The sequence below is a fragment of the Phyllobates terribilis genome, unplaced genomic scaffold, assembly GCF_046119375.1.
Source record: "Phyllobates terribilis strain yellow unplaced genomic scaffold, ASM4611937v1 Scaffold_1__5_contigs__length_1240528914, whole genome shotgun sequence".
NCBI lineage: Eukaryota > Metazoa > Chordata > Amphibia > Anura > Dendrobatidae > Phyllobates > Phyllobates terribilis.
Genome location: NW_027362761.1, coordinates 1,169,036,567 through 1,169,063,530, shown reverse-complemented (window position 1 = coordinate 1,169,063,530; position 26,964 = coordinate 1,169,036,567). Strand labels below are relative to the sequence as shown.

Sequence of the window (26,964 nt, the reverse complement as noted above, 5' to 3'; positions counted from 1 at the left end):
TGTACAAGAATATAATTACTATAATACTGCTCCTATGTACAAGAATATAACCACTATAATACTGCCCCTATGTACAAGAATATAACTACTATAATACTACGTGCAATAATAAAACTACTATGTTATGTATAATAATATAGCTGTTATAATACTGCCCTTATGTAAATGAATATAACGACTGTTTTACTGCCCCTTTGTACAATAATAACTATTTTAATACTGCCCTTTATGTACAGGAATATCTCAGAGCACTGTCAGCTCTGCTGTACTGCCCCTCCCTCACACCGCCTATGCGGAGATGTGTCAGTAATAACACTTATGTCTGCTGTGAGAGCAGAGCAGAGCAGGATGTCATTACCTCACACACAGGAGTAGCCCAGAACCAACTGCTCATGTGTGAGATGTAATGACAAGTTGCTTGAGCACAGCAGATAAGTGTGATTTCATCTCACACACAGAGAACTACTCTAAGCTATGATGGGGGCGTGTTCTTTTTCTGCTGTATTACTGCCTGTTTATGATTGGGCAGCTCATACAGGGAGAGGAATGACACGCCCCCAGTGAAAACACTGATAACACCCACAAGTTAACTCAGTAGGTGACAAATACTTTGATTTAACTCTGCAGTTACTATTACATCGCGTGTCCAGTTCAACATGGTAATACATACAAAAAGCACAGGCTATAGAAACTATGCACACCCACAATGTTATGTAAAAAAATCACAATATCTTTATTGAAATTTTACACAAGACCATCTACCACAGTACATAGAGTAAAAACATTTAAAAATAGGTAAAATATTGCTCTATACAATATCAAAAAAAGGGGGAGGAAGATATCAATGTGTTTATTCAAGACAATAAATCCCCTTGAACCCGCAGGTAAATAGTATATTACTTATCAAATCCAATAGTATAAGGCATGGTCATTAAATATATCGGAATAGCATGCCACATAACTTAGTTTATCAATGACAGCAAATGCATGCATGCATAATGATGAGCTCGGTAACCCTGTATAACCGTGTCAAAGGTTGAAATGTATATAGGGAATGAATTGGGATAGTTACCTGCCGGCACTGGAAACCCTACGCGTTGCACTGCTACACCGCAGCTTTGTCAGGGGTAAATTGTAAAAGAGCATGGATGCTCATAAATACTGTGGCCTATTTCAGGTGAGGGTCAGTACCCTCATGTATTTTACTGCGTCCACATGGGATGCCAAGCAGCCACTTCTTACTCCGGATGCGTTCCAGTTCAACATGAAAAATTTGGTGAAAGGTCCTTTTTAAGTCACTTATGTCGGCCATGGATTCCTATTAAAAAATGTTTTGTATAAGCATAAACCGAACCTATGAGATATTGTGGAGGATTCCTACAATAATATAGTAACATTTTTTGTCTGTTTCTTCCAGGCTAATATTTGGCACGCTGTACCCCGCATATTACTCCTACAAAGCTGTGAAATCCAAGGACATTAAGGAATATGTAAGTATTGTAATTGAAACATCTTTATGTTTACTGTAGGTCTCGCTTTGCGCACTATAATAACTATACTTCTTTTTACTAATCAATCTGTAATTAAAGAAACACTCCAAGGAAAACTGAGGCATTTCAATACCCAGTACTGGACCTGAGGGTGCATATATGACAAGGAACCTTGTGTGTTTCGCTCACCCCCTCAGGTGCTGCACCAGGCATAATGCAGTGCACTGGCCTCCTTTATATATGTTTTGAAGGTAAAAATTAATAAATGATCACATGGAGCTCTTCATTAGTTTACAATATTGAAAACAATGCCAAATGTCAAGCAAAGGACAAAAATTTGTCAAACTTGTAATTAATTACAAATTAGACTCACCCCCCCATCTTGTCAGTATTTTACATGACTTTAATTAGTTTTAAATGGTGGCTTTAATGCTTAAAAAGGCCCAGTATTATACCATGTTCCTTGTTCACAATAGCAAAAACAAGACCATTTTCTGATCAGACTAGAAATGCTATTTTCACCAAGCACAAGCGGTCTTATGTGTACATACAAGACCATCCTCACCTTGTCAGTGTTTACATGACTTTCATTAGTTTTGAATGGTGGCTTTAATGCTTATAAAGGCCCAATGTTATTCCATTTTTTTCACAATGGCAAAAGCAAGTGCATTTTATGATCAGACCAGAGATGCTATTATCACCAAGCACAAGCTGTCTTACATGCATATACAAGACCATCCGCAAAGACCGCAGCATCCCAGCTTCAGTAGTTCAAAATGTTATCAAGAAGTTTTCTACTCATTGAACAATCAAGAACCTTTCAGGAAGTGGTTGAAAGGGGAAAATAGATGAGAGAATCCTAAAAAAGTTGATTAAAAAATGTGTCCAAGAAATCAAGTGCAACATGAATAGAAGTTTCGGCTGAGCTGGAGACATCAAGCTAGATGGTTTCAACCCGCACCAAACGTGGCACACTGTGCTGTATGGGAAAAGACCTTGAACATATTACAGGAAAATTGAGAAGGGAATTGTATGTTTTTGCCAGATTGCTCACATATCTATCCTGGTGGCCATTCATAAATGCAGGAAATAGGTAAATAATTGTAATAGTTCATATCAGGGCTGTGGAGTCGGTAAACCAATCCTCCGACTCCTCAATTTCCATGCCACCGACTCCCACTCCCTCATACATGGCTCATGTTTAAGTGATAAATTTACTGTAGTACAGATTCATCTCAGCTAAAAGTCTAAACCCTTAGATCAGGAATAGGACAGACATTTATAGGACAATTCATAACTTTCCCAAATTCTTATGAAAAAATATTCCCCACAAACTGCATTGAAATCCTATTCCCAATTTATTATATGTTTTAGGAGTCGCAGTCGGTCCATTTTATACCGACTCCGACTCCATCAAAATGGGCTCCGACTCCCACTCCACAGCCCTGGTTCATATAACTCCTTTAAAGGGGTATAAGTTATTCTTATCGCACGCTGTCACTCTGTGATCATAAGAAAGTCCGGGTGGAGGGACCCTATACTGTCCCTCAATCTAGGGAGACCCTAGGCTATCCCTAACCCCGGGTTACTCCAAAAGGTGGAGATGCCTTGGTCATATGCCTCTTTGTGCTCCTACAAAATCCTTCGCAACTCCCACCCTCTCCCCAGGGAGGAAAGGGGTGTTACGGGCGTGTCAGAAGTGACAGACAGTCGCCCTGCAGTTGGTTGCAGGAGATCTCTACTTTTGGCATTACAGACATCTTCTTAAGAGGCTGTCTCTAGGACCTAGCGGCTACCTTCCTCTGGCTAATTAGCTCCCTGGTCTGGGTGTATAAATACCTGCTGTGTACTGAGGGAGGTGCCGGCGATATTCATTACTCCTTGTGAGACTTCAGCAAGAGCAGTACTTCCTCCTCACTGGCATTTGAGGACGTGCGCGCAGTTGTCTGGGGTTGTCAAAAAGCTAAGCGATTTCCCCTGTTTGTCCTTCCTTTTTGTCTTTAGAGTTCAGTGGAGATCGACTAGTGCTCATCTCCTGACACTTTCTCCTGAAACTGACACTTTGGTTTTTTTTTCTGTGTGTTTTTGGACGTGGACCTTTTTTTTTTTCCCTTGGTATGGGTCTAGTTGCAGAGCTCTCAGAGCGGCTGCACAGGCTGTCTCTGGAGATGAATAACCTCCACGGTGAGGTACAGCAGCAGCATCAGCGGCTACAGGTCACCAATGTGGGGGTCTCTGAAGCTAGGCCTGTCCAGCCTGAACCCAAAGTTGCCCTAGGGACAAGTTAAGTTTTTTGTATTCAAGGAGGCATGCAAACTGTATTTTAAACTTTGTCCTTATTCCTCAGGAAATGAGGAGCAACGGGTTGGTATTGTGATCTCCCTACTTCAGAGAGATCCTCAGTCGTGGGCATTTTCTTTACTACAGGACTCGGTTTGTCTCCAGTCTGTGGAGGTTTTTTTTCGGGGCTCTGTCACTCATCTATGATGACCCAGACCGAATCGCCTAGGCTGAGTCTAGGCTACGTCGCCTTCAGCAGGGGATTCGGTCAGTGGAAACATACAGTTCGGAATTCCGTAGATGGGCAACGGATTTCAAATGGAATGACTCAGCCCTTAGAAGTCAATTTTGTGAGGGGCTTACTGAAAGGTTGAAAGATGCCTTGGCTGTGTATGATACCCCTCAGTTCTTGGAGGCTGCCATGTCGTTGTCCATACGTCTTGATAGACACCTTCGGGATAGACAGATGAGACCTCCTTCTCCGGGGCCTTCTTGCCGGGGTTGTGTACCTCTGCCGGGGGAGCGGTCTGGGGATGAACCAGTACTGGGGGAGGTGGAGGAACCCATGCCTTTAGGGGGTATTTCCGCATCATACATCTTCCCGGAGATTCGCAAGAAAAAAGGCTTACTGTATGTTTTTTGTGGGAAAAAAGGACATTTTGTTGGGACCTGTCCTTCAATTCCTAAACAAAAGGAGACTCGATTAACTCTTGGTAGTCTGGAGTTGGATAAACAAGGGGTGCATTTGTGGCCAAACTGCAGTTCCCGCTTTGTCCTGATAGCAGAGGTGGTGCTAGAGAGAAAAAACGAGAAAATTTCTGTGTTTGTTGACAGTGGAGCCGGAGTCAGCATAGTTGATGCTGAGTTTGTGAAAACTCATGGTCTTGCTTGCTGTACTTTAGATAAATCTATTTCCATTTTTTCCATTGATTCAGCGCCACTTGCACAGAAAGCATTCACTCAGATTGTACATAATATAAAACTGAGGGTGGGGTCAGTTCATTGTGAAATAATCCCTTGCTATGTTCTGGACAATCTTCTCACACCGATTGTTTTGGGTATTCCGTGGCTTGTTAAACCCATTGGTGAATTGGCAAGCTGGGGAGATTATTGAATGGGGAGATTACTGCCATGAGAACTGTTTAGATATTTCCCTTCCTACTGTCTCTACAGAAATATTACCTGCTTTTCTGTCTGGTTTTGAGGAAGTTTTTTCTGAGAGAGGGTGTCAGGATTTGCCTCCTCATCGTGCATATGACTGTCCTATTAACCTGATCCCTGGAGCTAAACTACCGAAGTCCAGACTGTATAATCTTTCTGGCCCTGAGAGACAAGCCATGAAGGATTTCATTGCAGATAGTCTGGAGAAGGGACATATCAGACTCTCATCTTAGCCCATGGCGGCAGGGTTCTTCTTTGTGAAGAAAAAAGATGGCGGTCTACCTCCCTGTTTAGATTTCCAGGAATTAAATCAAATTACTATCCATGATCCATACCCTCTTCCTCTGATTCCTGATTTGTTCAGCCAGGTTGTGGGAGCCAAGGTATTCTCCAAGTTGGATTTAAGGGGAGCCTACAATCTGGTTAGAATCAGAGAAGGGGACGAGTGGAAAACAGCGTTCAATACCCCAGAAGGACATTTAGAGAGTTTGGTTATGCCTTTTGGTTTGACCAATGCACCTGCGGTATTCCAGCATTTCAGAAGTTATACTTTTCATCAATTGGTGGGGAGGTTTGTGGTGGTCCATCTGGACGATATTTTGATTTACTCACCTGATTTTGAGACAATCGGGGGCATGTTAAACAGGTGCTCCAGATATCAAGGGACAACAAACTTTATGCCAAACTGGAAAAATGTGTTTTTGCTGTTTAGGAGGTGCAGTTTTTGGGGTACTTGTTGTCGTCTTTGGGTTTTCGGATGGATCCGGAGAAGATCCGTGCAGTCCTTGATTGGGAACGTCCCTAGAACCTGAAGGCTCTACAATGCCTTCTGAGCTTTACTAATTTTTACCGGATATTCATCCAAAATTACTCTGTAATTGTGAAACCCCTTACTGACATGACTAAGAAGGGGTCTGATTTTTCCAAATGGTCAGATGCCTCCCTCCAGTCTTTTTCTTCCTTAAAGAATCATTTTGCCACTGCACCTATACTCAGTCAACCCGATATTTCCCAACCCCTCATTGTGGAGGCTGATGCGTCGGATGTTGGGGTTGTGGCTGTGTTGTTTCAGGGTTCGTCCCCTGGTAAATGGCGTCCATGCGCCTTCTTTTCTAAAAAATTGTCTTCGGCTGAGAGAAATTATGACATGGGTAATAGGGAACTTTTGTCCATCAAATTGCCAATTGACGAATGACGACATTGGTTGGAAGGCGCTGTCCATCCTATTACTCTTGTTACTGACCATAAGAACCTGTCATATCTCCAGTCAGCTAAACGTCTCAACCCTAGGCAAGCCAGATGGTCCCTGTTTTTTACTAGGCTCAATTTTGTTGTCACTTTTCGTCCAGGGGTCAAAAATGTCAGGCTGATGCTTTGTCCCGGAGCTTCCCTGGTGGTAGTGGCCATGAGAACCCTGCCCCGATATTGCAGAAGGGGTGGTCATTTCGGCACTTTATCCTGAACTGGACGGTGAGATGTTGGTGGCACAGGGGGATACTCCTGCCCTTCAGGAAAGTTATTTGTACCATCTAATCTGTGCCGCAAAGTAATTAAGGAATATCATAACTCTGTGCTTGCTGGGCATCCAGGTGGTTCTCTGTTCTCGACTGGGAGTGCAGCTGTCCTTTTCCTCTGCCTTCCAACCTCAATCGAATGGACAGACCGAGCGTGTCAATCAGAATTTGGAGACCTACCTCAGGTGTTTCGTCTCCGAAATTCAGGAGGATTGGGCATCCTACTTACCGCATGCAGAATTTTCCATTAATAATCATCGTCAGGAATCCACTGGCAGGTCACCGTTCTTCGGTGCATACGGTTATCACCCACAGTTTGGTACCTTTAGTGGGGGAAGAGCTTCAGGAGTTCCTGAGGAGGAACGGTTGCTTTGTCGCTCTCCTCGGTATGGCAGGGTGTGCTGAGTAATTTAAAGATCATGGGAGACAGGTATAAACGTATGGCTGACCGAAAACGCTTGCCAGGTTCGGACCTGAATGTGAATGACTTTGTGTGGTCATCTACAAGGAATATAAGATTGAAAGTTCCTTTTTGGATCCTTCTTGGAAGCTGGGACCTAGGTTTATTGGTCCCTATAAAATAACCGTCGTCATTAACCCAGCAGAGTTTCGTCTTGAACTTCCTCAGGCCCTTAAGGTCCACAACGTGTTCCACAGGGCCTTACTCAATTACTCAAAAAGTATGTGGAACCTCTTGAGCCCTCACCTTTACCACCGCCCTCTGTAATGGTTGATGGTAATCTGGAGTTACAGATTTCGAGGATTGTAGATTTTCGTCTCCAACGTCGTTCTCTACAATACTTTGTGCACTGGATAGGCTATGGTCCAGAGGAGAAGATGTGGGTTTCTGCATTAGAGGTGAACATTCCCAGGTTGGTTCATTCATTTCATGCCTCTTATCCTGAGCAATTCGATTCTCAGTGTCTGGAGGCCACTCATTGAGGGGGGATACTGTCACGGGTGTGTCAGAAGTGACAGACAGTCACCCTGCAGTTGGTTGCAGGAGATCTCTACGTTTGGCATTACAGACATCGTCTTAAGAGGCTGTCTCTCTTGCCTAGTGGCTACCTTCCTCTGGCTAATTAACTCCCTGGTCTGGGTGTATAAATACCTGCTGTGTACTGAGGGAGGTGCCAGCGATATTCATTACTCCTTGTGAGACTTCAGCAAGAGCAGTACTTCCTCCTTTTTGGTGTTTGAGGACGTGTGCGCATTTGTCTAGAGTCGTCTAAAAGCTAAGCAATTTCCCCTGTTTGACCTTCCTTTTTGTCTTTAAAGTTCAGTGGAGAAATCGACTAGTGCTCATCTCCTCCCTTCCCTAGCCTGAATCTAACACCAGGTAAAGACAGTGCGAGGAACTTGTGCGGCGATTGGTTAAGAGCCAATATAGGGTCGCTAGTTGAGACAGGGTGACACTAGACCAGACTAGGAGGTCTCCACTCCCCCCTTTCCCTAGTGTATGGAGTCCCTTTCCCTCTTCCCTCTGTGTTGCACTCAGTCTTTCCCACTAAGTGACAAGGGGTAGGAGTAAAAGGTTAACACCGGCTGGACAGTCGGGGGATACCAAGGCACAATAAAATGACAGACACACAAGAGAGGGAAAATGGGTACACAGTAAAGAGGCAGAAAAAACAACACGAAATAACTCCAGAAGGGGAAGGGTAGAGGTATTCACAACAAACCGCACTCAACAATCTCAAGACAACCAGAGCGACTCTCCAGAACACTTTCTCCAATGAAGCCAATAACAGAATGAAGATTCTATTGCTGGTATGGAGGGAGGCCAGGCACAGGTTTATATAATGGAAGGGTGTGGTTCCAATAAGCAGCACAGCCAATAGAGAACTGTATATCCTTTCCATGCCACAAGAAACCTGTTAACTCATGAATGACCATGAGGATTTAAAGAGGACCTGTGCTCTGATAAATGCGGCATATTCATGACAAGCGCTCAGCGTTCCCATTAAGGATGAATGGAGCAGCAGTGCTCATGATTGACCTACGCTTGACACACCCGGTCATCGAATTGGTGGGGATCTCAGCGGTTGGACCCCCATGAATAAGAAAGTTGTCCCCTATCCCATGGATAGGGAATGATTTACAAGCTTGAGAATGCGCCTTTAATTCTGCACCAGTAAAACCTTATAGGAGCTAGATTATAGCTGTTTATATCCCTGAGAAATAAAGATTCTTGTGTTTGCCTCTTTTAAAGGGGTTGTCAGTGCCGCCATCAGGGCATTACTGCCATTACTGGTCTATGGGGCCAGGTGAGCAGAAGCAAAGAGGGGGCCCGGACTGGGTGACACGCTGCTGCCTGCGCTGGATCAGCACAGCCGAGCCATTGTATAAATGGCCTGGCAGACTGCGTGGCACGCTGGGGCCCGCCCGGGCTAATTACTTCACTTTATTAAGCTCCGGGGCCCGAGTCACTCACAGCCGCAGCTACTTACAATATATGGCCGCAGCAGAGAGGGCCGGCCGCGTCTGACATCAGTGACACACTCGGCCCACTCTGTGTTCCTAAGCTGCCCACACGCCTCTGGCTCTTTGCGGCACATGTCCACTCGCTCATCTAACCGAGGGGTGGAGACGGAGCTGGGGTGGAGCCTGGGTGGTGTCTCAAGGCGGCCCAAAATTTTTTGCCAGTTTGGGGCCCTGAAATTCCATGTGGCAGCCCTGTTGTCACGTCTCGGACATCCTAGCAGTTTTCACCGCTTCCGTAGAAATTAGTGAACTTGAGTTTCTAGTTACAATCTTGTCCTCTTGACATCGCTGCACTCTAGTGCCTCAGCGTCTTCTTATCCCTCCAGGCTCCACCAGTTTGTTCTGTGTCGTATGTGTGTGGAGAGATAAAGCGCAGATGTGAGTTACTGATAATACGACCATTTCGTCTTCCAGAAGCCGAATTATCATAGAAGAAAATAATATTGCTGCAGCAGTTTAGGTAGAAAGTTCTGACTCTGCCCTTGGCATGGAAACTGTTAATTAACTTGCAAAGTAGTCAGCATAATGACCCACATAGCGAAACAGAAAACCACATCGAAGATGGAAAAATCCATTAAAAAGACCAAAGTAAAGAGGAGTGTATTTGCTTTAGGGGAAAAAAATCGAATGAAATTTTCATGATTTTATGTAACAATTGGAGCCACTGTTCCTGATTTTAATGTTACTTCTGATAATATATATGCTGGATCTACATAGGACAATTCTGGGGCAAGAGCCAAGACCCATCGAAAACAATTACTCAATGAAATTCTAGTGAAATCCAATAATATATGGTCATATGGTATGCAAGAGTGGGTCCAAGCTCTAACACATGACCTGACGCTAAAACAACCCCATTTAGAGATGACTTTGGAGACCGAAACTAGTAAATGGGAAGAGGATACAAATGGTGTGTTTTCCCAGGTTACAGAGGGAAGATTGACTCTGTGACTGGGGGGAAAGGAAGCTATGCCTGCCTGTAAAGAGAGGACAGTCAGCAGACCTGTAGTTACACATAGCTGAGGAAGAATAGAGGAACTGTAATGACACTGTTGTAGGATATTCTGGGGTTAGGGGCTCGTTCCATATCCCTAAAGCTAGGGAGCGCCCTACCTATTTCTCTCCCCGGATTACTTCTGATGGTGAAGACGCCGGAGTCACGTGCCTTGCTGAGCTCATAAATCAGCCCTTATCTGTCCCTTCCCCCACCCAGGGAAGTATGGCGGTTTTGTGTATAGGAATACACAAACCAGACTAACAAAGGAAGACGTGCAGGGATAAATGAAAGACGTACAGGGATATATGAAAATACCAGTCATACAAATATGCACTCACAGACAACAGAGTAGAACACTGGGAAGTAAAGGAAGGAAAATCCAAAATAGGAGAGGATGAGGCTATGCACAAAGACAGCACCAAGCAACAGTCTTCAGGACAACACTCCAAAACGCCTCCTCAAACAACCAACACCTCCAACTCTGGAACCAGGCAGTATGAAACTAACACTGGCAATCTCTGATTGCCAGAGGCGAGTATATATAGCAGAGGGGAGTGGCCAACACTGAACAGCTGAGACCATCAAAGCCGGAAAGCTCCAGAAGCTCTCAACTGAACAGATTAACCCCTGCACTGCTAGCAGAAACCTGCACTGTTTAATATGATGGTGAAGTGTTTCTAACCAGTGCAGGAGTATGTGAAATCAGACACCGCAGTCTTCTGGCCCCTCTGTCACGGTAAACCCATGACAGGAACGCTGTGATGTCTCATTGGCAGAGAGGCGGAGCTGCGAGCGAGGGTGGAAAGAATCCGACCTCTAAATAGACAGGTAGGTGCAGTCTCCAAGAGAGATTTGCCGCTTGAGGTAGCTGACGAGTCAAAGTCTAGTCCAGGAGTGACCAGGGATGAAGGCCTGAGATATAAGTGTATGGGCGTGAGTGCAAAGGCCTGCTAACGAGAGTGAGAAAAGAGATCCTTGCAGAGAGCAGAGGAGCCATTTCGGAAGGAGTTCTGTTGAGGTGAAGTAGCCAGAAGAATTGTCTAAAGGAGACCGTAAAGATGTTGTTGTTATAACTTTGACTCCAGCTTCACACATTGGTGTTTCACGATCCATGTATGGACTTGGCCGCAGGTCTCCTGACCCAAACTCGACCCCTTCTTTAGATACTTATGAGGCTAGAAACCTGCAGTCAGTCCATACATCGTGGTCTGTACACAGACTGTGAATGTCAGATGTGTGAAGCTAGCTTTAACCGAAATCTGTCACCAGCTTTTGACTACTTATCTGACAGCAGCATGATGTAGGGGCAAAGACCCTGATTCCAGTGACTTATCACTTACTGGGCTACTTGCTACAGTTTTGATACAGTCCCTGTTTTCTCTTCTGTAGATCTACCAGTTCTCTAGTGCTGAGCTCTGTATAACTCCGCCCACACCACTGATTGGCAGCTTTCTGTGTGCACTGTGTACACACCTGCCAATCAGTGGTGTGGGCGGAGTTATATAGAGCTCAGCTTTAAGAGAACTGCCAGATCTGCAGCAGATAAAACTGTGATTTTATCAAAACTGCAGTAAGTAATCCAATAAAGTGATACATCACTGGAATCAAGGTCTCTGCTCCTGTATCATACTGCACTAGGTAAAAAAAAAACTGGTGACAGATTCCCTTTAAAAAGTCTGTGTTGTGTCTAAAATGGAAATCTCTAGCCAGGAAGGTTGCGGCCTTCTATCATGTAAGTTTGGCACACCTCTTACACCATTTCTTATGGGAAGATCATAAATAACCTGTTAAATCCCATTAGTTACCTTTCCTGTGACTATTATATGGAGGCTTACAGGCAATTCTCTTTGAAAGAAAAGGGAAGAAAACCGTAATTTCAGCCAAACTAGACTCTTCTACCAAAAAACTTGTAATCACTTCCTTTCTTTTTGTCTTTCCCAGGTAAAATGGATGATGTACTGGATCATATTTGCCCTTTTCATGACATTAGAAACATTTACAGACATCTTTCTCTGCTGGTGAGTACAAAGCAAATCATATTTGTGATTTTCGTTGTGTAGAGGATCTCAATTATTTGTAATATGCAAATCCAAGGAAGAAAATCTACACTACCAGCTATGACCCCTGGTTAAGAATTCACATTCGCGGCCCTTAAAGTGTTAAAAAAGATATCAATTTAATAAAATACCAATAAGTAAATTACCAATAATAAAATTATTGCAGATGTATATGTATACTTAAAGGGAGTCTGTTACCAGGTTTTGGCCACCTAATCTGAGCGCTGCATGATGTAGAGATTAAGGCCCTGATTTCAGCAATGTGTCACTCACTGGGCTGCTTGCTGTCGTTTTGATAAAATCACAGTTTTCTCTGCTGCAGATGTAGCGGAGTGCTGAGCTGTGTATAACCCCGCCCACACCACTCATTGGCAGCTTTCTGCCTATGTACACAGAAAACTGCCAATCAGTGATGGGGGCGGGGTTGGACTACCTGGCAGCAGGATTATTAGTCCTGTGGTGATAATCTCCTGCTGATAAAACAGTGATTTTATCAAAACTCCATGAAGCCGCCCAGAAAGTGACACATTGCTGGAATCAGGGTCTCTCACCTAATCATGCTGCTCTCAGCTTAGGTGCCAAAAACCCAGTGACAGATTCCCTTTAATCTAGTTGCATGTCAAAAAGACCACCATACAGTAAATATAAGAAAAATCACATAAAATGTACATAACAAATAAAAAATAATGAATAATAAAAAATCAATATCTCAAACCTTGTTCATTTTTTTGTACTTTTTTTTTACCACTTTTTATCACTTTTTCACTTTCTACTTTAACTTTTTATTCACTTTTTTCACTTTCCACTTTCAATTTTTTTATCACTTTTTTGATCACTTTTTACTTCACATTTTCCAACCCAGGATGAACAAAGAAAGCTATTTTGGCTGTTGTTAGGAAATTCTTTACGTCTTAAATTTAGTTTTAGAAATTTAAAAGTAAAATAAAAAAAAATTACAACTAGCAATCAGTAAAAAAATGTTTTTTTTTTTCAACCATTATATTTATTGTACAAAAGTTAGTAAACATATAGAAAGCTAAATAAATTTAATATGGATGGAACAGACTCGAAAAATAAAGCGAATACTTTTTGTGTGGCATAAAATGTAAAAAAAATAATAATAATAATTGCTAATTAATAGTCACGTGTACTCCAAACTGGTACCGCTGCCAAATAAAATCCTGCAAAACAGAAAAAAAAAAGCCCTCATACGGCTGCACTGGTGAAAAAAAATATATACCTTTTTAAAATGGCACACAAAAAAAATGGAAAAAAAAAAGCTTCAGAAGAAAAGGTCTAAAATTGGCGAGTCCAAGAGGGGTTAAGATTGTGTCACACAGTGGTGGAGGCCACAGGCACAACCGAATACATAGACTTAAAGGGCTTAGTAATGAGCAAATGCACTGAAGCTAAAGTACACAGTAAGCAAAGAGAAAACAGCATCACATGTCACAGTAAAGTCGTCGCCGTCTGTTACTTCTCCTACAGAATTATTCTTCATTGCCAGGAGGAGAATTCTATCTTCAGATCTTTTGAAGACTTATCATGTTGTCTGGTTATGGTTAATTTTTGATAGAAAAAGGCCTGGAACAAAAAGTGAAATACATATGTCCTAGTTCCCATAATGTTAGAAACTACATACAGTGCACACACAAAATACCGCTATGTAGTGTCCACACAATATTGCAATTTAGTATCAGACGTATGCTATGATTCTATACCAATATATTAATTGCATAAGGGGCCCACACAATACTTCTAATACTTCTACATCAGTTCACATAATACTACCAAACTATGATAATTATTACCACCATATAGTTCCCAAATAATAATAATGCTATATAGTACTCATACAATTCTCCTTATAGCCACAGAATCCCACTAAAACTGCTATGTAACATATTTTCCAGTGGATTCTTTCTAAAGTTCACTTGGAAAAGCAGCTCAAATCCGCAACAAAAAATGAGCATAAAAACGGCATTGCTGGCACATGTTTAGACTTTTGCTACTTTTTTTTTAACCACTTCAGGGCACCGGCATTATCCTGAAGCGGCTTTGTCCTGAAAAATTAGTGCTCATACCCTAAACTCGAGTGCACATATCCTAAAGTCATTTGCTTACACCCTAAAGTCGTGTGCTTATACCATAAAGTCGTGTGCTTATACCCTAAAGTCGTGTGCTCATACCTTAAAATCGAGTGCTCACACCCTAAAGTCGTATGCTCACACCCTAAAGTCGAGTGCTTACACCCTAAATTCGTGTGCTTATAACCTAAAGTCGAGTGCACATACCTTAAAGTCGAGTGCACATACCCTGAAGTCGAGTGCACATACCCTGAAGTCGAGTGCACATACCCTGAAGTCGAGTGCACATACCCTGAAGTCGAGTGCACATACCCTGAATTCGAGTGCACATACCCTGAATTCGAGTGCACATACCCTGAAGTCGAGTGCACATACCCTGAAGTCGAGTGCACATACCCTAAAGTCGAGTGCACATACCCTAAAGTCTTGTGCTCATACCCTAAAGTCTTGTGCTCATGCCCTAAAGTCTTGTGCTCATGCCCTAAAGTCTTGTGCTCATGCCCTAAATTCGTGTGCTCATGCCCTAAATTCGTGTGCTCATACCCTAAATTCGTGTGCTCATGCCCTAAATTCGTGTGCTCATACCCTAAATTCGTGTGCTCATACCCTACAGTCGTGTGCTCATACCCTACAGTTGTGTGCTCATACCCTAAAATTGTGTGCTGATACCCTAAAGTCGTGTACTCATACCCTAAAGTCGTGTGCGCATACCCTAAAGTCGTGTGCGCATACCCTACAGTCGTGTGCTCATACCCAACAGTCGTGTGCTGATACCCTAAACTCGAGTGCTCATACCCTAAAGTCGTGTGCTCATACCTTAAAATCGAGTGCTTACACCCTAAAGTCGAGTGCTCATACCCTAAAGTCGAGTGCTCATACCCTAAAGTCGAGTTCTCATACCCTAAAATTGTGTGCTGATACCCTAAAGTCGAGTGCTGATACCCTACAGTCGTGTGCTGATACCCTACAGTCGTGTGCTGATACCCTACAGTCGTGTGCTGATACCCTACAGTCGTATGCTCATACCCTAAAGTCGTATGCTCATACCCTAAAGTCGTGTGCTCATACCCTAAAGTCGTGTGCTCATACCCTAAAGTCGTGTGCTCATACTCTGGGGTTTAAGTCTTGGATTGTCCAAAATAAGTGAAGGAAACTGACACTTTACTGTTATCACTGTAAGAGCCGACATTTATAGGATCAAACTTCCTGAAGATTATATTTCTTGAGTAATAGATGAGACGTATATCAATTATTAGGAAAGTTTTTGCTTCTTTTATTTAATAGTTTTTTGGGGGGATTTTTTTTAATTGAATGTTATGTTGTATCTTTTAGGTTTCCATTTTACTATGAGCTGAAAATTGCGTTTGTAGCTTGGCTGCTGTCTCCCTACACAAAAGGATCTAGCCTACTTTACCGAAAATTTGTACACCCCACACTCTCCTCAAAAGAGAAGGTAAAGTAATAAACTGAGATACTGCTGCAGAACCTCTTTAATAATCACCACCGACCAGTTAAACAAATAAGGTGTGCCCAAGGAGTTCAATCTAGATAAAAAACAAACAAACACATAACACGATTATAATTTTGGGAATAATTTTACATTATTACATTACGACTCAGCACTCCCTGAGCCGGGGCCCGTCTGCCTCTAGCTCTCAATATTGAAGCAGGACAGCCATGCTTGCCTGCCATAGCTGTCCGTCCCGCCCTCATGACTGCCCAGCTGCCCAGGCCCAAAATATCCTGGGTGTCTGCCTTGCAAGTAGTGCCCCACATGCAAGTTCACCATGTCTTTGCTCAATGTGATACTACCCTTACTGGGAATGCAGTGCCGCAATGTGGTCTCACACAGTGTCGGTCTGGATTGTCAAAGGCCCACCAGTAACAGTGATTCTTGGGGCCCACATGCAAAAATAGCCTGACCCTACTACACAAATTTACTTTTGCTTCTATGTAATATTAATTTGGCTAGCTTGCTTAATGAATGATAAGATGATACTTTTTTCTGCACTACTCATCAGCAATCCTTTAGAGGGGCCTACCGGAGGATTCTCCTGCTCTCCTGTGGGCCAGTCCAAGACTGGTGTCACATATCACAGGGGGTGTATGAAGCACGTTGTACATCTCCCCACTCCTATCCCTCGCTCCTTCTTACAGAATAGTGCATGATTTGATTTTCTTGGTAATAAGTGGATTCTCTTTTATTTAGGAAATTGATGAGTGCCTCATCCAAGCAAAAGATCGCAGCTACGATGCCCTGGTACACTTTGGCAAGAGAGGTCTCAATGTTGCTGCTTCAGCTGCAGTCACAGCCGCCGCCAAGGTAATGGAAGAAATACTACAGTACATGCATGGTGAAGTTAGTAGGAAAATATCATCACATTTGTAAGGAAACTTCTTCTTTTTTTAATTTCTCCATAAAAAATAGAACATTTGAGCTGTTCAGTTTAAAACTTTACCGTGTAGGCTGGGGGTAAATCAACAGAGTTTCTTCACTATCACTGGATGAAGGGATCAGGAAGGCAGATGACACATCTCATATACTGCGAGAAGACAAAAGCTGTATCCGGGTCATGTCTGGACTAAACACACTTTATATATTCTTAATAGCCGTTCACTCGCACCTGTTCTTTTTTTAATGGAAAGGAAGTTGCCGAAATGTGCCACCTCCTGGGAACCGCGCATGACAGACCGCCTCCTGGACACTGCACACAAAAGAGCTGCTTCCTGGGCACTGCACACGAAGGATCCACCTTCTGGACACTGCACAGGAAGGGACCACCTCCTGGACACTGCACACAAAGGATCCGCCTCCTGGACACTGCACACAAAAGAGCTGCTTCCTGGGCACTGCACACGATGGATCCACCTTCTGGACACTGCACAGGAAGGGACCACCTCCTAGACACTGCACACAAAGGATCCGCCTTCTGGGCACTGCACACGAAGGTGCCGCCCCCTGGGCACTGCACACAAAGGGACCACCTCCTCAGCACTGCACACAAAGGATCCGCCTTCTGGCCACTGCACATGAAGGTGCTGCCTCCTGGGCCTTGCACATGAAGGGATAACCTCCTGGGCCCTGCACATGAAGGGATAACCTCCTGGGCCCTGCACATGAAGGGACCACCTCCTGGGCACTGCACATGAAGGGACCACCTCCTGGGCACTGCACATGAAGGGACCACCTCCTGGGCACTGCACATGAAGGGTCCTCCTCCTGGGCCCTGCACACGAAGGGGCCGCCTCCTGGGCACTGCACACGAAGGTGCCGCCTCCTGGGCACTGCACACGAAGGGGCCACATTCTGGGTACTGCACACCAAGGGGCCGCCTTCTAGGCCTTGCACATGAAGGGACCACCTTTTGGGCGCTGCACACCAAGGGGCCACATTCTGGGCACTGCACACCAAGGGGCCGCCTTCTAGGCCTTGCACATGAAGGGGCAGCCTCTTGGGCACTGCACACGAAGGGTCAGCCTCTTGGGCACTGCACACGAAGGGGCTTGCATGACTTCACCCCAGATATGTTTACACTGCTCTTCCACATCTTTATAGCGCAGTTTTGAGTAACAACAAGAACATTTTCAGTTACTGACAGCAAGCAGAGATGTTAACTATGGTGATAAATTAAATCACACTATATATTGGAAAATTGCTACATTTTTCTTTGTGTTATGACTAGTGTTGAGCGATACCTTCCGATATCGGGAAATATCGGATCGGATTGGATCGGACCGATACCCCAAAAATATCGGATATCGCCGATTCAGATACCGGAAACCAATGCAAGTCAATGGGACACAAATATCAGAATAAAAATAAACCCTTTCTTTCCTTGTAGGTTAATTCTACATGAAGGAAAACAACTAACAATAATGTAGAATGTATTACATGAAAAGCCGAAAGTTCAGCAGCGGCATACACCGGTACCCGACAATTTAGAACAGAAAGAATAGAGCATCACACATAGATTAGATAGATAGAAACATGTCAGTCACATATATAATAAGTACAGTGATAGTGTTGCTTACTGTACTTGTCATTTAGTGTAAAGGATTTATTAAAAAAAAATAACAGTGTTTTCATGCACCGTCTCTTTAAAAAAGCCGGCCGGCAATTCAGCAGCGGTACCCGACAATTTAGAATAGAAAGAATAGAGAATCACACATAGATTAGATAGATAGAAACATGTCAGTCACATATATAAGAAGTACAGTGACAGTGTTGATTACTGTACTTGTCATTTAGTGTTAAAATAAAGGATTTATTAAAAAAAAAATTGGCGTGGGGTTCCCCGTAATTTTAGTTTCTAGCGGAGGTTAAGCAGATGGCTGGGGCAGATGTTTGAAGCCTGGGAAGGGGGTAATACCCACGGAGCTTCCCAGGCTACTAATATCCATAGGATGCGCCAATTCTGGCACTTAGCCTCGCTCTTCCACGCTGCCCTGTAGCGGTGGCAGCGGGGTAATAGGGCTGGGGTTGATGTCAGCTTATAATGCCAGCTGACATCAAGCCCAGGTTAGTAATGGAGAGGCGTCTATAAGACACCCCCATTACTAACCCCATAGTCAAAGTTAAAAAAAACACAAACACCCAGAATAAAGTCCTTTAATTGAAATAAAGACACAATTCTTTATTGTTCTAAATTAAACCATACTTACCATCACGCCCATTCCAGCTGAAGCCAACGATCTCCTGCAATAAAAGAAAAATAATAAAGCAACATCATCCTTACCTTTCCATGGTTCCCATGACAGCTCCAGTTCTGCTACATTCACATGACAGGCTGGATCGCAGCCGAAAGCTGCCATCCAGCTTGCCATGCCGCAGAGACTGAGAAGCGCAGGCATGCTTGTCGGGTAGCGGTGTATGCCGCTGCTGAATTGCCGGCCGGCTTTTTTAAAGAGACGGTGCATGAAAACACTATTGTTTTTTTTAATAAATCCTTTAACACTAAATGACAAGTACAGTAAGTTGAGCGCTGCCATCCAGCTTGTCATCCTTCAGAGACACTGCAGAGCGCAGGCATTATGGGAACTTCCGATTCCGGAATTCGATATTCTAAAAGTATCGGAACTCAGTATCGGAATGCTCAACACTAGTTATGACATGAAACTGGAAATCAAAGCAGATTCCCGGTATATAATTTCAGATAGTTAAAGGGGTTGCAGTCACATGTGGGCCTGATGCCGGATAGCGACCAATGACCGCTGTATTACACAGGAGGACACCAGCACTATATATGAAGGATGATGGTTGAGGAGACTCCGGTGCACATTTTGTATCAGGGCCAAAAGCCTCAAGTTACGAGGCTGGGCTGCAGATTGTAGCTATTGGACTCTGACATGAGAACAATACAGCTTATATGTGATCTGCTGCCGCAGACTGTGATCCTTAGAATAACATCGTTCAGCATCGGGCCAGGACTTGGCAGCAGAAAATACCCAGGACTGCCAAAGAACGATATAAACCCCCATCTCCGGAGTCTGCTGATTTAGTTTCTTATCTCAAACTATTCCAGCTGTATTTTATATTACTAGTAACATGTTTTGACTATGGCTCCTAGAGATGGATGTGACCTGAGTAAACGCCATGAATCTTGGAGCTAAAACAAGTGCTGTCATAAGCCCAGATACACTCCTCAACATTCATATTGCAGCACCGAGTCTACTTGTCTGCTATCAATGAGGTTATTAATGGTCGTCTGAGGAAGATTCTGCCACACTGAATGCACTTTGGCAAATCATCAAGATCCGCTGCTGGTAGATCCTGTGTGATGACCAATGATGACCCAGAGGTGGAGACAAGTCCGGAGGCGCTGCAGGCCATGGTAACACATTTAGGCCACGGAGTAGGACGAGCAACATGCGGTCTGCCATTATCATGTTGAAAAACTTCAAGTAGAACCAGTGTGACGTTCCTTCGTGAAGGCCTCTTCACGACCTTGACCACGTGGTCTCCAACTATCATCCTGTCCAAAACAGGACTCCTCGCTGAGGTCTCCAGCCTACATTGCTCCATTCCAGTCTCCATCTGGATACCATGTGGCAACGCCACAAGGAGACTTCAAGAGGAAACGTCACTCTGATCCTTCTACTGGGACATAGTGTGGTGTGGCATAATGTATGGGAGCTTGAAAAACCGATAACCTTTCATTGTTGAGTGGAGTTAAACGCCAGTAACAAAGACATAGCAATAATGTTGGGAAAACAGTGAAAATAAACTCTGGCGGTCCGAAATGTCCAAAAAAGTCCTCAGGAAACAACCAAAAGTCTATATCCTTTAGAGGAGACCAAGTGCCAGACATTGTCCAAAGGTCTGCTTGAAATCCCAAACAACTCTTCCAACTGTGCATATATGATGTTTCATAAGGGTGCCTGTAAAAAAAAATCTATGAAAAAAATATTTTCTTTTCCCCAAGGGGCAGGGAGCACTGTCAGAAAGACTAAGGAGCTTCAGCATGCAGGACCTCTCCAGCATTCGCGGTGACAGCCCCTCAGCCTCTCCTGTGCCACCAAGGACAACAAGCAAGTCCAGCAAGGCTAAGTTATCCCGAAGTGCAACGCAGGGCAGTGAACCCTCAGGTAGGTACACATGACATAACCCAGACTTACTCATGTCACCCCACCCTTCAATACCAACCCTTCATGTCAACGCCGACTTCATTATTAGCACGGTGTCTAACTTTTTCTTCCTGGACCAGTCTCAAATTGACGCGATAGTAGAACCTCCCTGGAGGTATCAGGCCTAGAAAGTAACTTCCATATCTCTGAGCTAAAGGCCAAAAGAGCATGGAGGTGCCCCTCTATGATAGGGTCCTAAGCTACAATTGCATAGGACCCCAGAACTCCATTATTGGGGACTTCCCAAAGCTTCATCTCGCTGATGGCTCTGGTGTGACGTGAATCTGCAGGACTTGACTGGATAGTGATTTTATGACGAATAGACTATAGCATATTACACTACTGGTCCATGAAATGATCCCTAAAAATGTGAAATGAGGGGGGTTATATGATAGCTGTCCTGACTGTGATAAATTCGAGCCACCTAAAGACTAGTGGTGGCCGAGGGGACTCTCTTCTAGGGCTGTTAAGTGATCATAATCTACAGTATAGTCTCCTGATCTACGGAGTTTAGAGATTAGTTCTTCCCTTTTAAAGGGAACCTGACAGCTTGTCCAAGTCCCCCCAACCGCCACCATGTACTTATTGCTATATTAATACCCTTCCTAACAAGTCCTTTTCATTTTCTAATTGATTTCAGTATATGGCAAAAAATGACTGTTGTGGCAATATGTTAATTAGTGGGTGAGTAGTCATTTCATCGGCGCATGCACGGTGGCAGCGGTGACTTAGGATGTCGAGAGTCGGCGGTAACGGTTGGCTGAGTCCTGCATCAGCGCTGCTGTCCCTGGTCATGTGCCCTGCATACTTGTGTGCTACATATGATTATAGCGCGATAGTAATGTAATTGTTACTCAGAACCTCGGACTGTAGAGTTTTTTTTTTGCAAATTGGTGAAATTCCCAAACCTGATGCTTACCGACTCTGCGCCAAGTCTGCAGTATATTGTATGCTGCCAAATACTTATCAGACCTCGCTCCCTTTACCACCTATCCAACCTCAACACACAGATATGATGGCGGCATGTATACATAGGCCGATGATGGGCAAACATGCATTCATAATTGATTGTATTGTTCAGACCTCAGTACCTGACACTCTTCAAACCTCAGTACCCGACACTCTTCAGACCCCAGCACTCAACACTCTTTAGACCCAAGCACTCAACACTCTTCTGATCCCAGCATAAAACACTCTCCATACGCCAGCACCCGACACTCTTCAAACCTCAGCACCCGACACTCTTCAAACCTCAGCACCCGACACTCTTCAAACCTCAGCACCCGACACTCTTCAAACCTCAGCACCCGAGTCTCTCCATACCCCAGCACCCGACACTCTTCAAACCTCAGCACCCGACACTCTTCAAACCTCAGCACCCGACACTCTTCAAACCTCAGCACCCGAGTCTCTTCAGACCCCAGCACCCGACACTCTTCAAACCTCAGCACCCGACACTCTTCAAACCTCAGCACCCGACACTCTTCAAACCTCAGCACCCGACACTCTTCAAACCTCAGCACCCGACACTCTTCAAACCTCAGCACCCAAGTCTCTTCAGACCCCAGCACCCGACACTCTTCAAACCTCAGCACCCGACACTCTTCAAACCTCAGCACCCGACACACTTCAAACCTCAGCACCCGAGTCTCTTCAGACCCCAGCACCCGACACTCTTCAGACCCCATCACTCAACACTCTTCCGATCCCAGCACAAAACAATCTCCACACCCCAGCACCCGACACCCTTCAGACCTCAGCACCCGACACTCTTCAGACCTCAGCACCCGACGCTCTTCAGACCTCAGCACCCGACACTCTTCAGACCTCAGCACACGACACTCTTCAGGCCTCAGCACCCGACACTCTTCAGACCTCAGCACCCGACACTCTTCAGACCTCAGCACCCGACACTCTTCAGACCTCAGCACCCGACGCTCTTCAGACCTCAGCACCCGACGCTCTTCAGACCTCAGCACACGACACTCTTCAGGCCTCAGCACCCGACACTCTTCAGACCTCAGCACCCGACGCTCTTCAGACCTCAGCACCCGACGCTCTTCAGACCTCAGCACCCGACACTCTTCAGACCTCAGCACCGGACACTCTTCAGGCCTCAGCACCCGACACTCTTCAGACCTCAGCACCCGACGCTCTTCAGACCTCAGCACCCGACGCTCTTCAGACCTCAGCACCCGACACTCTTCAGGCCTCAGCACCCGACACTCTTCAGACCCCTGCACCCGACACTCTTCAGACCCCAGCACCCGACTCTCTTCAGACCCCAGCACCCGACACTCTTCAAATCTCAGCACCCGACACTCTTCAGACCCCAGCACCCGACACTCTTCAGACCCCAGCACCCGACACTCTTCAGACCCCAGCACCCGACACTCTTCAGACCCCAGCACCCGACACTCTTCAGACCCCAGCACCCGACACTCTTCAGACCCCAGCACCCGACACTCTTCAGACCCCAGCACCCGACTCTCTTCAGACCCCAGCACCCGACACTCTTCAAATCTCAGCACCCGACACTCTTCAGACCCCAGCACCCGACACTCTTCAGACCCCAGCACCCGACACTCTTCAGACCCCAGCACCCGACTCTCTTCAGACCCCAGCACCCAACTCTCTTCAGACCCCAGCACCCGACTCTCTTCAGACCCCATCAGTCAACACGTCCGATACCAGCACAAAACAATCTCCATACCCCAGCACCGGACACGCTTCAGACCCCAGCACCCAACACTCTTCAGACCCCAGAACCTGACACTTTTCAGACCTCAGCGCTCAAAACTCTACAAGCCTCCGTACCCAACACTCTTCAGATCGCAGCACCAAGACCTCAGCAACCATCATTTACCCCTCATGCCCCTGTCCCATGGCAGAACTTGCTCACAGACACTTTACCTGTTAAGTCGTATAATATACGCATGGCCGGGGGCAGCCTATATCACAGACTGTCTGATCACTAACCTTTGGAAGGCTTTTAGAAATGCATCAGCTCAAAAGATACCTGCTACCCAGTATGACAACCTTTTACATTATGGCCCTTTTTACAGTGTGTGCGTGTTGTTCTACTGGAAAATTCGTACAAGGTGAGTTATCCCCCTGGTATCTCCTGGATGTGGCTTCTCTGGACCGATAATAATAAATTGACAACCTTCTAATAACCTGGGTGTTTGTGTGCCTGATAACTACACTATTGTCCCCATCCTCCACCAGACTGTACTATTAAAGGCAGAGTTCACACTGGTGTCTGTCTGCTGTATGTTTTTTTTCTTTTTTAATTTTTTTACTTATGCAAATTAACTAGAGAACTAATACATTAAATTATCTTACACAAAATCTTTAATGTTTGTGGATCTGCTTTTGTATTTTTGCACAGGCCTTTATTCCATCGAGTTCTGGTGGCCATTTCCTCCCTTCCAAAACTCTTTGCACAGTATATCTAGTACACAGCATCATGTTCTCCACTTATTATATATTGATTTATTTATTTCCTAGTGCATATATAGCGTCAATATATTCCACTGCAATGTACAGAAATTGGCATCACTCACATCACTCCCAAGCCTTTATTTCACCCAGGGCAAAGGTTCAGTTTGCTGCTATGGTCCTGCATCTAAGGAAAGGTGGCTTGTTGCCATCTCCCTTGACATCCAGCAGCCAGGGAACAAGCTCCTGGCTACACTCCTTCTGTCCCTGTTCCTGGCTGAGTGCAAACAATAGGGCCAAATTCTTAAAAAGCTAATTAAAGGGGCATTTCCAAGCACACAGATTATTAAAGCATTGTAAAAACTAGCAGAAAAAAAGAAACTTCATAATTTACTTGTTGTTCAAATTCTGCTCTGTTCCGGAGCTGTCACATGTGGTGATTTGAGCTCCAGCTCCTGACTTCCTCAGCCAGCAGCTCTGCAGTGTGCTCTGGGTGATGATGTAATTGGGGGCGGGGTTCAGCCAGCAGCTCTGCAGTGTGATGTCAGGGAGGGCGTGGCCAGTGATCCTCAAGATTAGAGTGACTGGGGATGTGTACTGGGAGAGGGAGAGCACTGCAGGCTCCACCCTGACCAAAAAATCTTATCAGCATGTGACTTCAGTTAGAGGGAATGGAGCCGACCGAGTGTCCCACAGTGCTATATTACACTATAACACATGACTACATTATATTTATTTTTTTATTTTACTCACTTATATAGCGCCGTTAATTCCACAGCGCTTTACAGACATTATGGGCACTGTCCCCATTGGGGCTCACAATCTAAATTCACTATCAATATTTGTCTTTGTAGTGTGGGAGGAAACCGGTGAACCCGGAGGAAACCCACACAAACACGGGGAGAACATACAAACTCCTTGCAGATGTTGTCCTTGGTGGGATTTGAAACCAGGACCCCAGCATTATGTGACTCATTACTCCCCCCTACAGTACACCGAACCTGTGTGGTGCGAGCAGTGTCGGACTGGGGTGCCAAGGGCCACCAGTAACCAACCCCAGGGCCCCACTTTTAAGCTACATGCAAATGTCACATTATCCTCAATAACAAATTTATATAACAATGAATTGGGTAGATTGTTACATGAATAAGATGCTGCTTTTGTCTGTACATAGTGATTCATGCATATTGTGCCTAGTACTGCTCATATAAGAGGGTGGTGGCCCACTCTTGCACAGGGGCCCACAGGAGGATTCTCCTGTTCTCCTGTGGGCCAGTCCAAGCCTGTGTGGTGCCAGTATCAGCAGCTGTAACATTACTCAGTGCAGGAGAGTGTCAGGATAGAAGTGGGAGGAATGTTAGGAAGGAAAAACTGTTTGGGCAGAAATTTATCCATCTTGAGACTATATAGGAGTCTCAGGATGGTACTTTGTAGGTGAAGTGAGGGTGGGAGTGTGAGAGCTGTGGAACATATACATCACGCTCTTGGGAAATGTGGTCTAAAGGCACAAAGAAAGGGCTGAAATGAAGGAGGATGGCTGCAAGGGGCTGAAGAGGAGCTAAAAAATGTAAAAAATAAAGGTAACGGGGATTTCAGGACTCATTACAGGGACAGCCAGATTGTTCATTTTATTGTGTGTCCAGAAACTACTTTTAGCTGATTAGAATATATAGAATCCATTCCCCCTGGTGTCCTTAGTGGGATTCGAACCCACGGCCCCTGCAATGTAATAGTCCTACTAGCACTGACTGGTTTTCACAGACTGTGATGGAGAGTGACTGGAGTTAGCATCACTTGTTCTGGGACATCAAATTAATTATTTATGTTGTCTTGAGTTGGAATAAAAAAGTCATTTCTAAAGCATAAAAATGGCATAAGGACAAACATTAGTGTGAACACGGCCTATCTCTGTCCCAGCACTACAGCGGTAAAATAGAGACGTCCTGTGCCCCCTCTTGCATGTGGGTTTGCTGTGTGATGTGGATGAGATTGCTGTGACTTTTGCGCATTGGGTCTTTAGTTAACCCTATAGTACATGGGAATATATAAAGCTATGTAATGTTATTAGAGGACAGCAGCATCTTCTTTACCGCAGTCTGTAATTCTGGGATCTCTGTTGCTTCATCCAAAACCGGAACTCAACTGATCTGCTTCAAACAACATTCTGCACTTAGGCTATGTTCACACATGTTGGGTTTTTCAGCGTCACAAATCTGCAGCAAAACCTAATCTCTGTCAGGAAATCAGCTGCGTCAGAAACACAGGTTTTGCTGTGTTTTTTTAATTATTTTTTTATGTGTTTTTTCAGCGTTTTTATCACTGTCCCTCTGCCTCTATGTATGCATGTACATAAAGTTCTGTAAAAAACTGCAAAACGCAGCGGAAAATTTACATAAAAATCTGCAGCAAAAAATGCTGAAAAACCCAACATGTGTGAACATAGCCTTAAAACAATTACAAATTGCCTCTCTTCTCTATGGGCTGTGTCTGGTAGTGCAGCTCAGGATTATTCAGGATTATTCAGATTAATACTGCACTACCAAACGTGGCCTTTAGACCCGAGTGGCGCTGTTTCTAAAACATTTAAAAAAAAATCCTGTTTTTGTAATCTAATGCTTCCAGTTTTCTCCTTATCGCCCACTTCTATCTCACACTGTCCTTCATCAGGTTTTCCACTCTTTTTCCAAATTGTATTTTCTAATAAGTGAAAAAAAACTCACTTGTAATTGTCCATCATAATTTATAATGAAAATCTGCAAGATTTTCTATAAGAATCAGTCAAGTCATCAAACTTAAAGCAAATCTCATTAAAAGGGTTGAGTCCTGAGT

The 26,964-nt window shown here is 44.6% G+C and overlaps 1 protein-coding gene across 4 annotated transcripts in view; it reads left to right on the top strand.

Moving 5' to 3' along the window:
- Positions 1 to 26,964, top strand: part of REEP1 (receptor accessory protein 1) — a 100,343-nt gene that overhangs the window by 32,303 nt on the left and 41,076 nt on the right. For 2 of the 4 annotated variants that reach the window (XM_073649133.1, XM_073649134.1), the window contains exons 2-7: positions 1,418 to 1,490; positions 11,868 to 11,944; positions 15,403 to 15,523; positions 16,280 to 16,393; positions 20,493 to 20,655; positions 23,760 to 23,795. In XM_073649133.1, the coding sequence (XP_073505234.1) occupies positions 1,418 to 1,490; positions 11,868 to 11,944; positions 15,403 to 15,523; positions 16,280 to 16,393; positions 20,493 to 20,655; positions 23,760 to 23,795 (584 nt within the window). The remainder of the gene's footprint in view (positions 1 to 1,417; positions 1,491 to 11,867; positions 11,945 to 15,402; positions 15,524 to 16,279; positions 16,394 to 20,492; positions 20,656 to 23,759; positions 23,796 to 26,964) is intronic. The other 2 variants (XM_073649135.1, XM_073649136.1) reach the window with 1 other exon arrangement.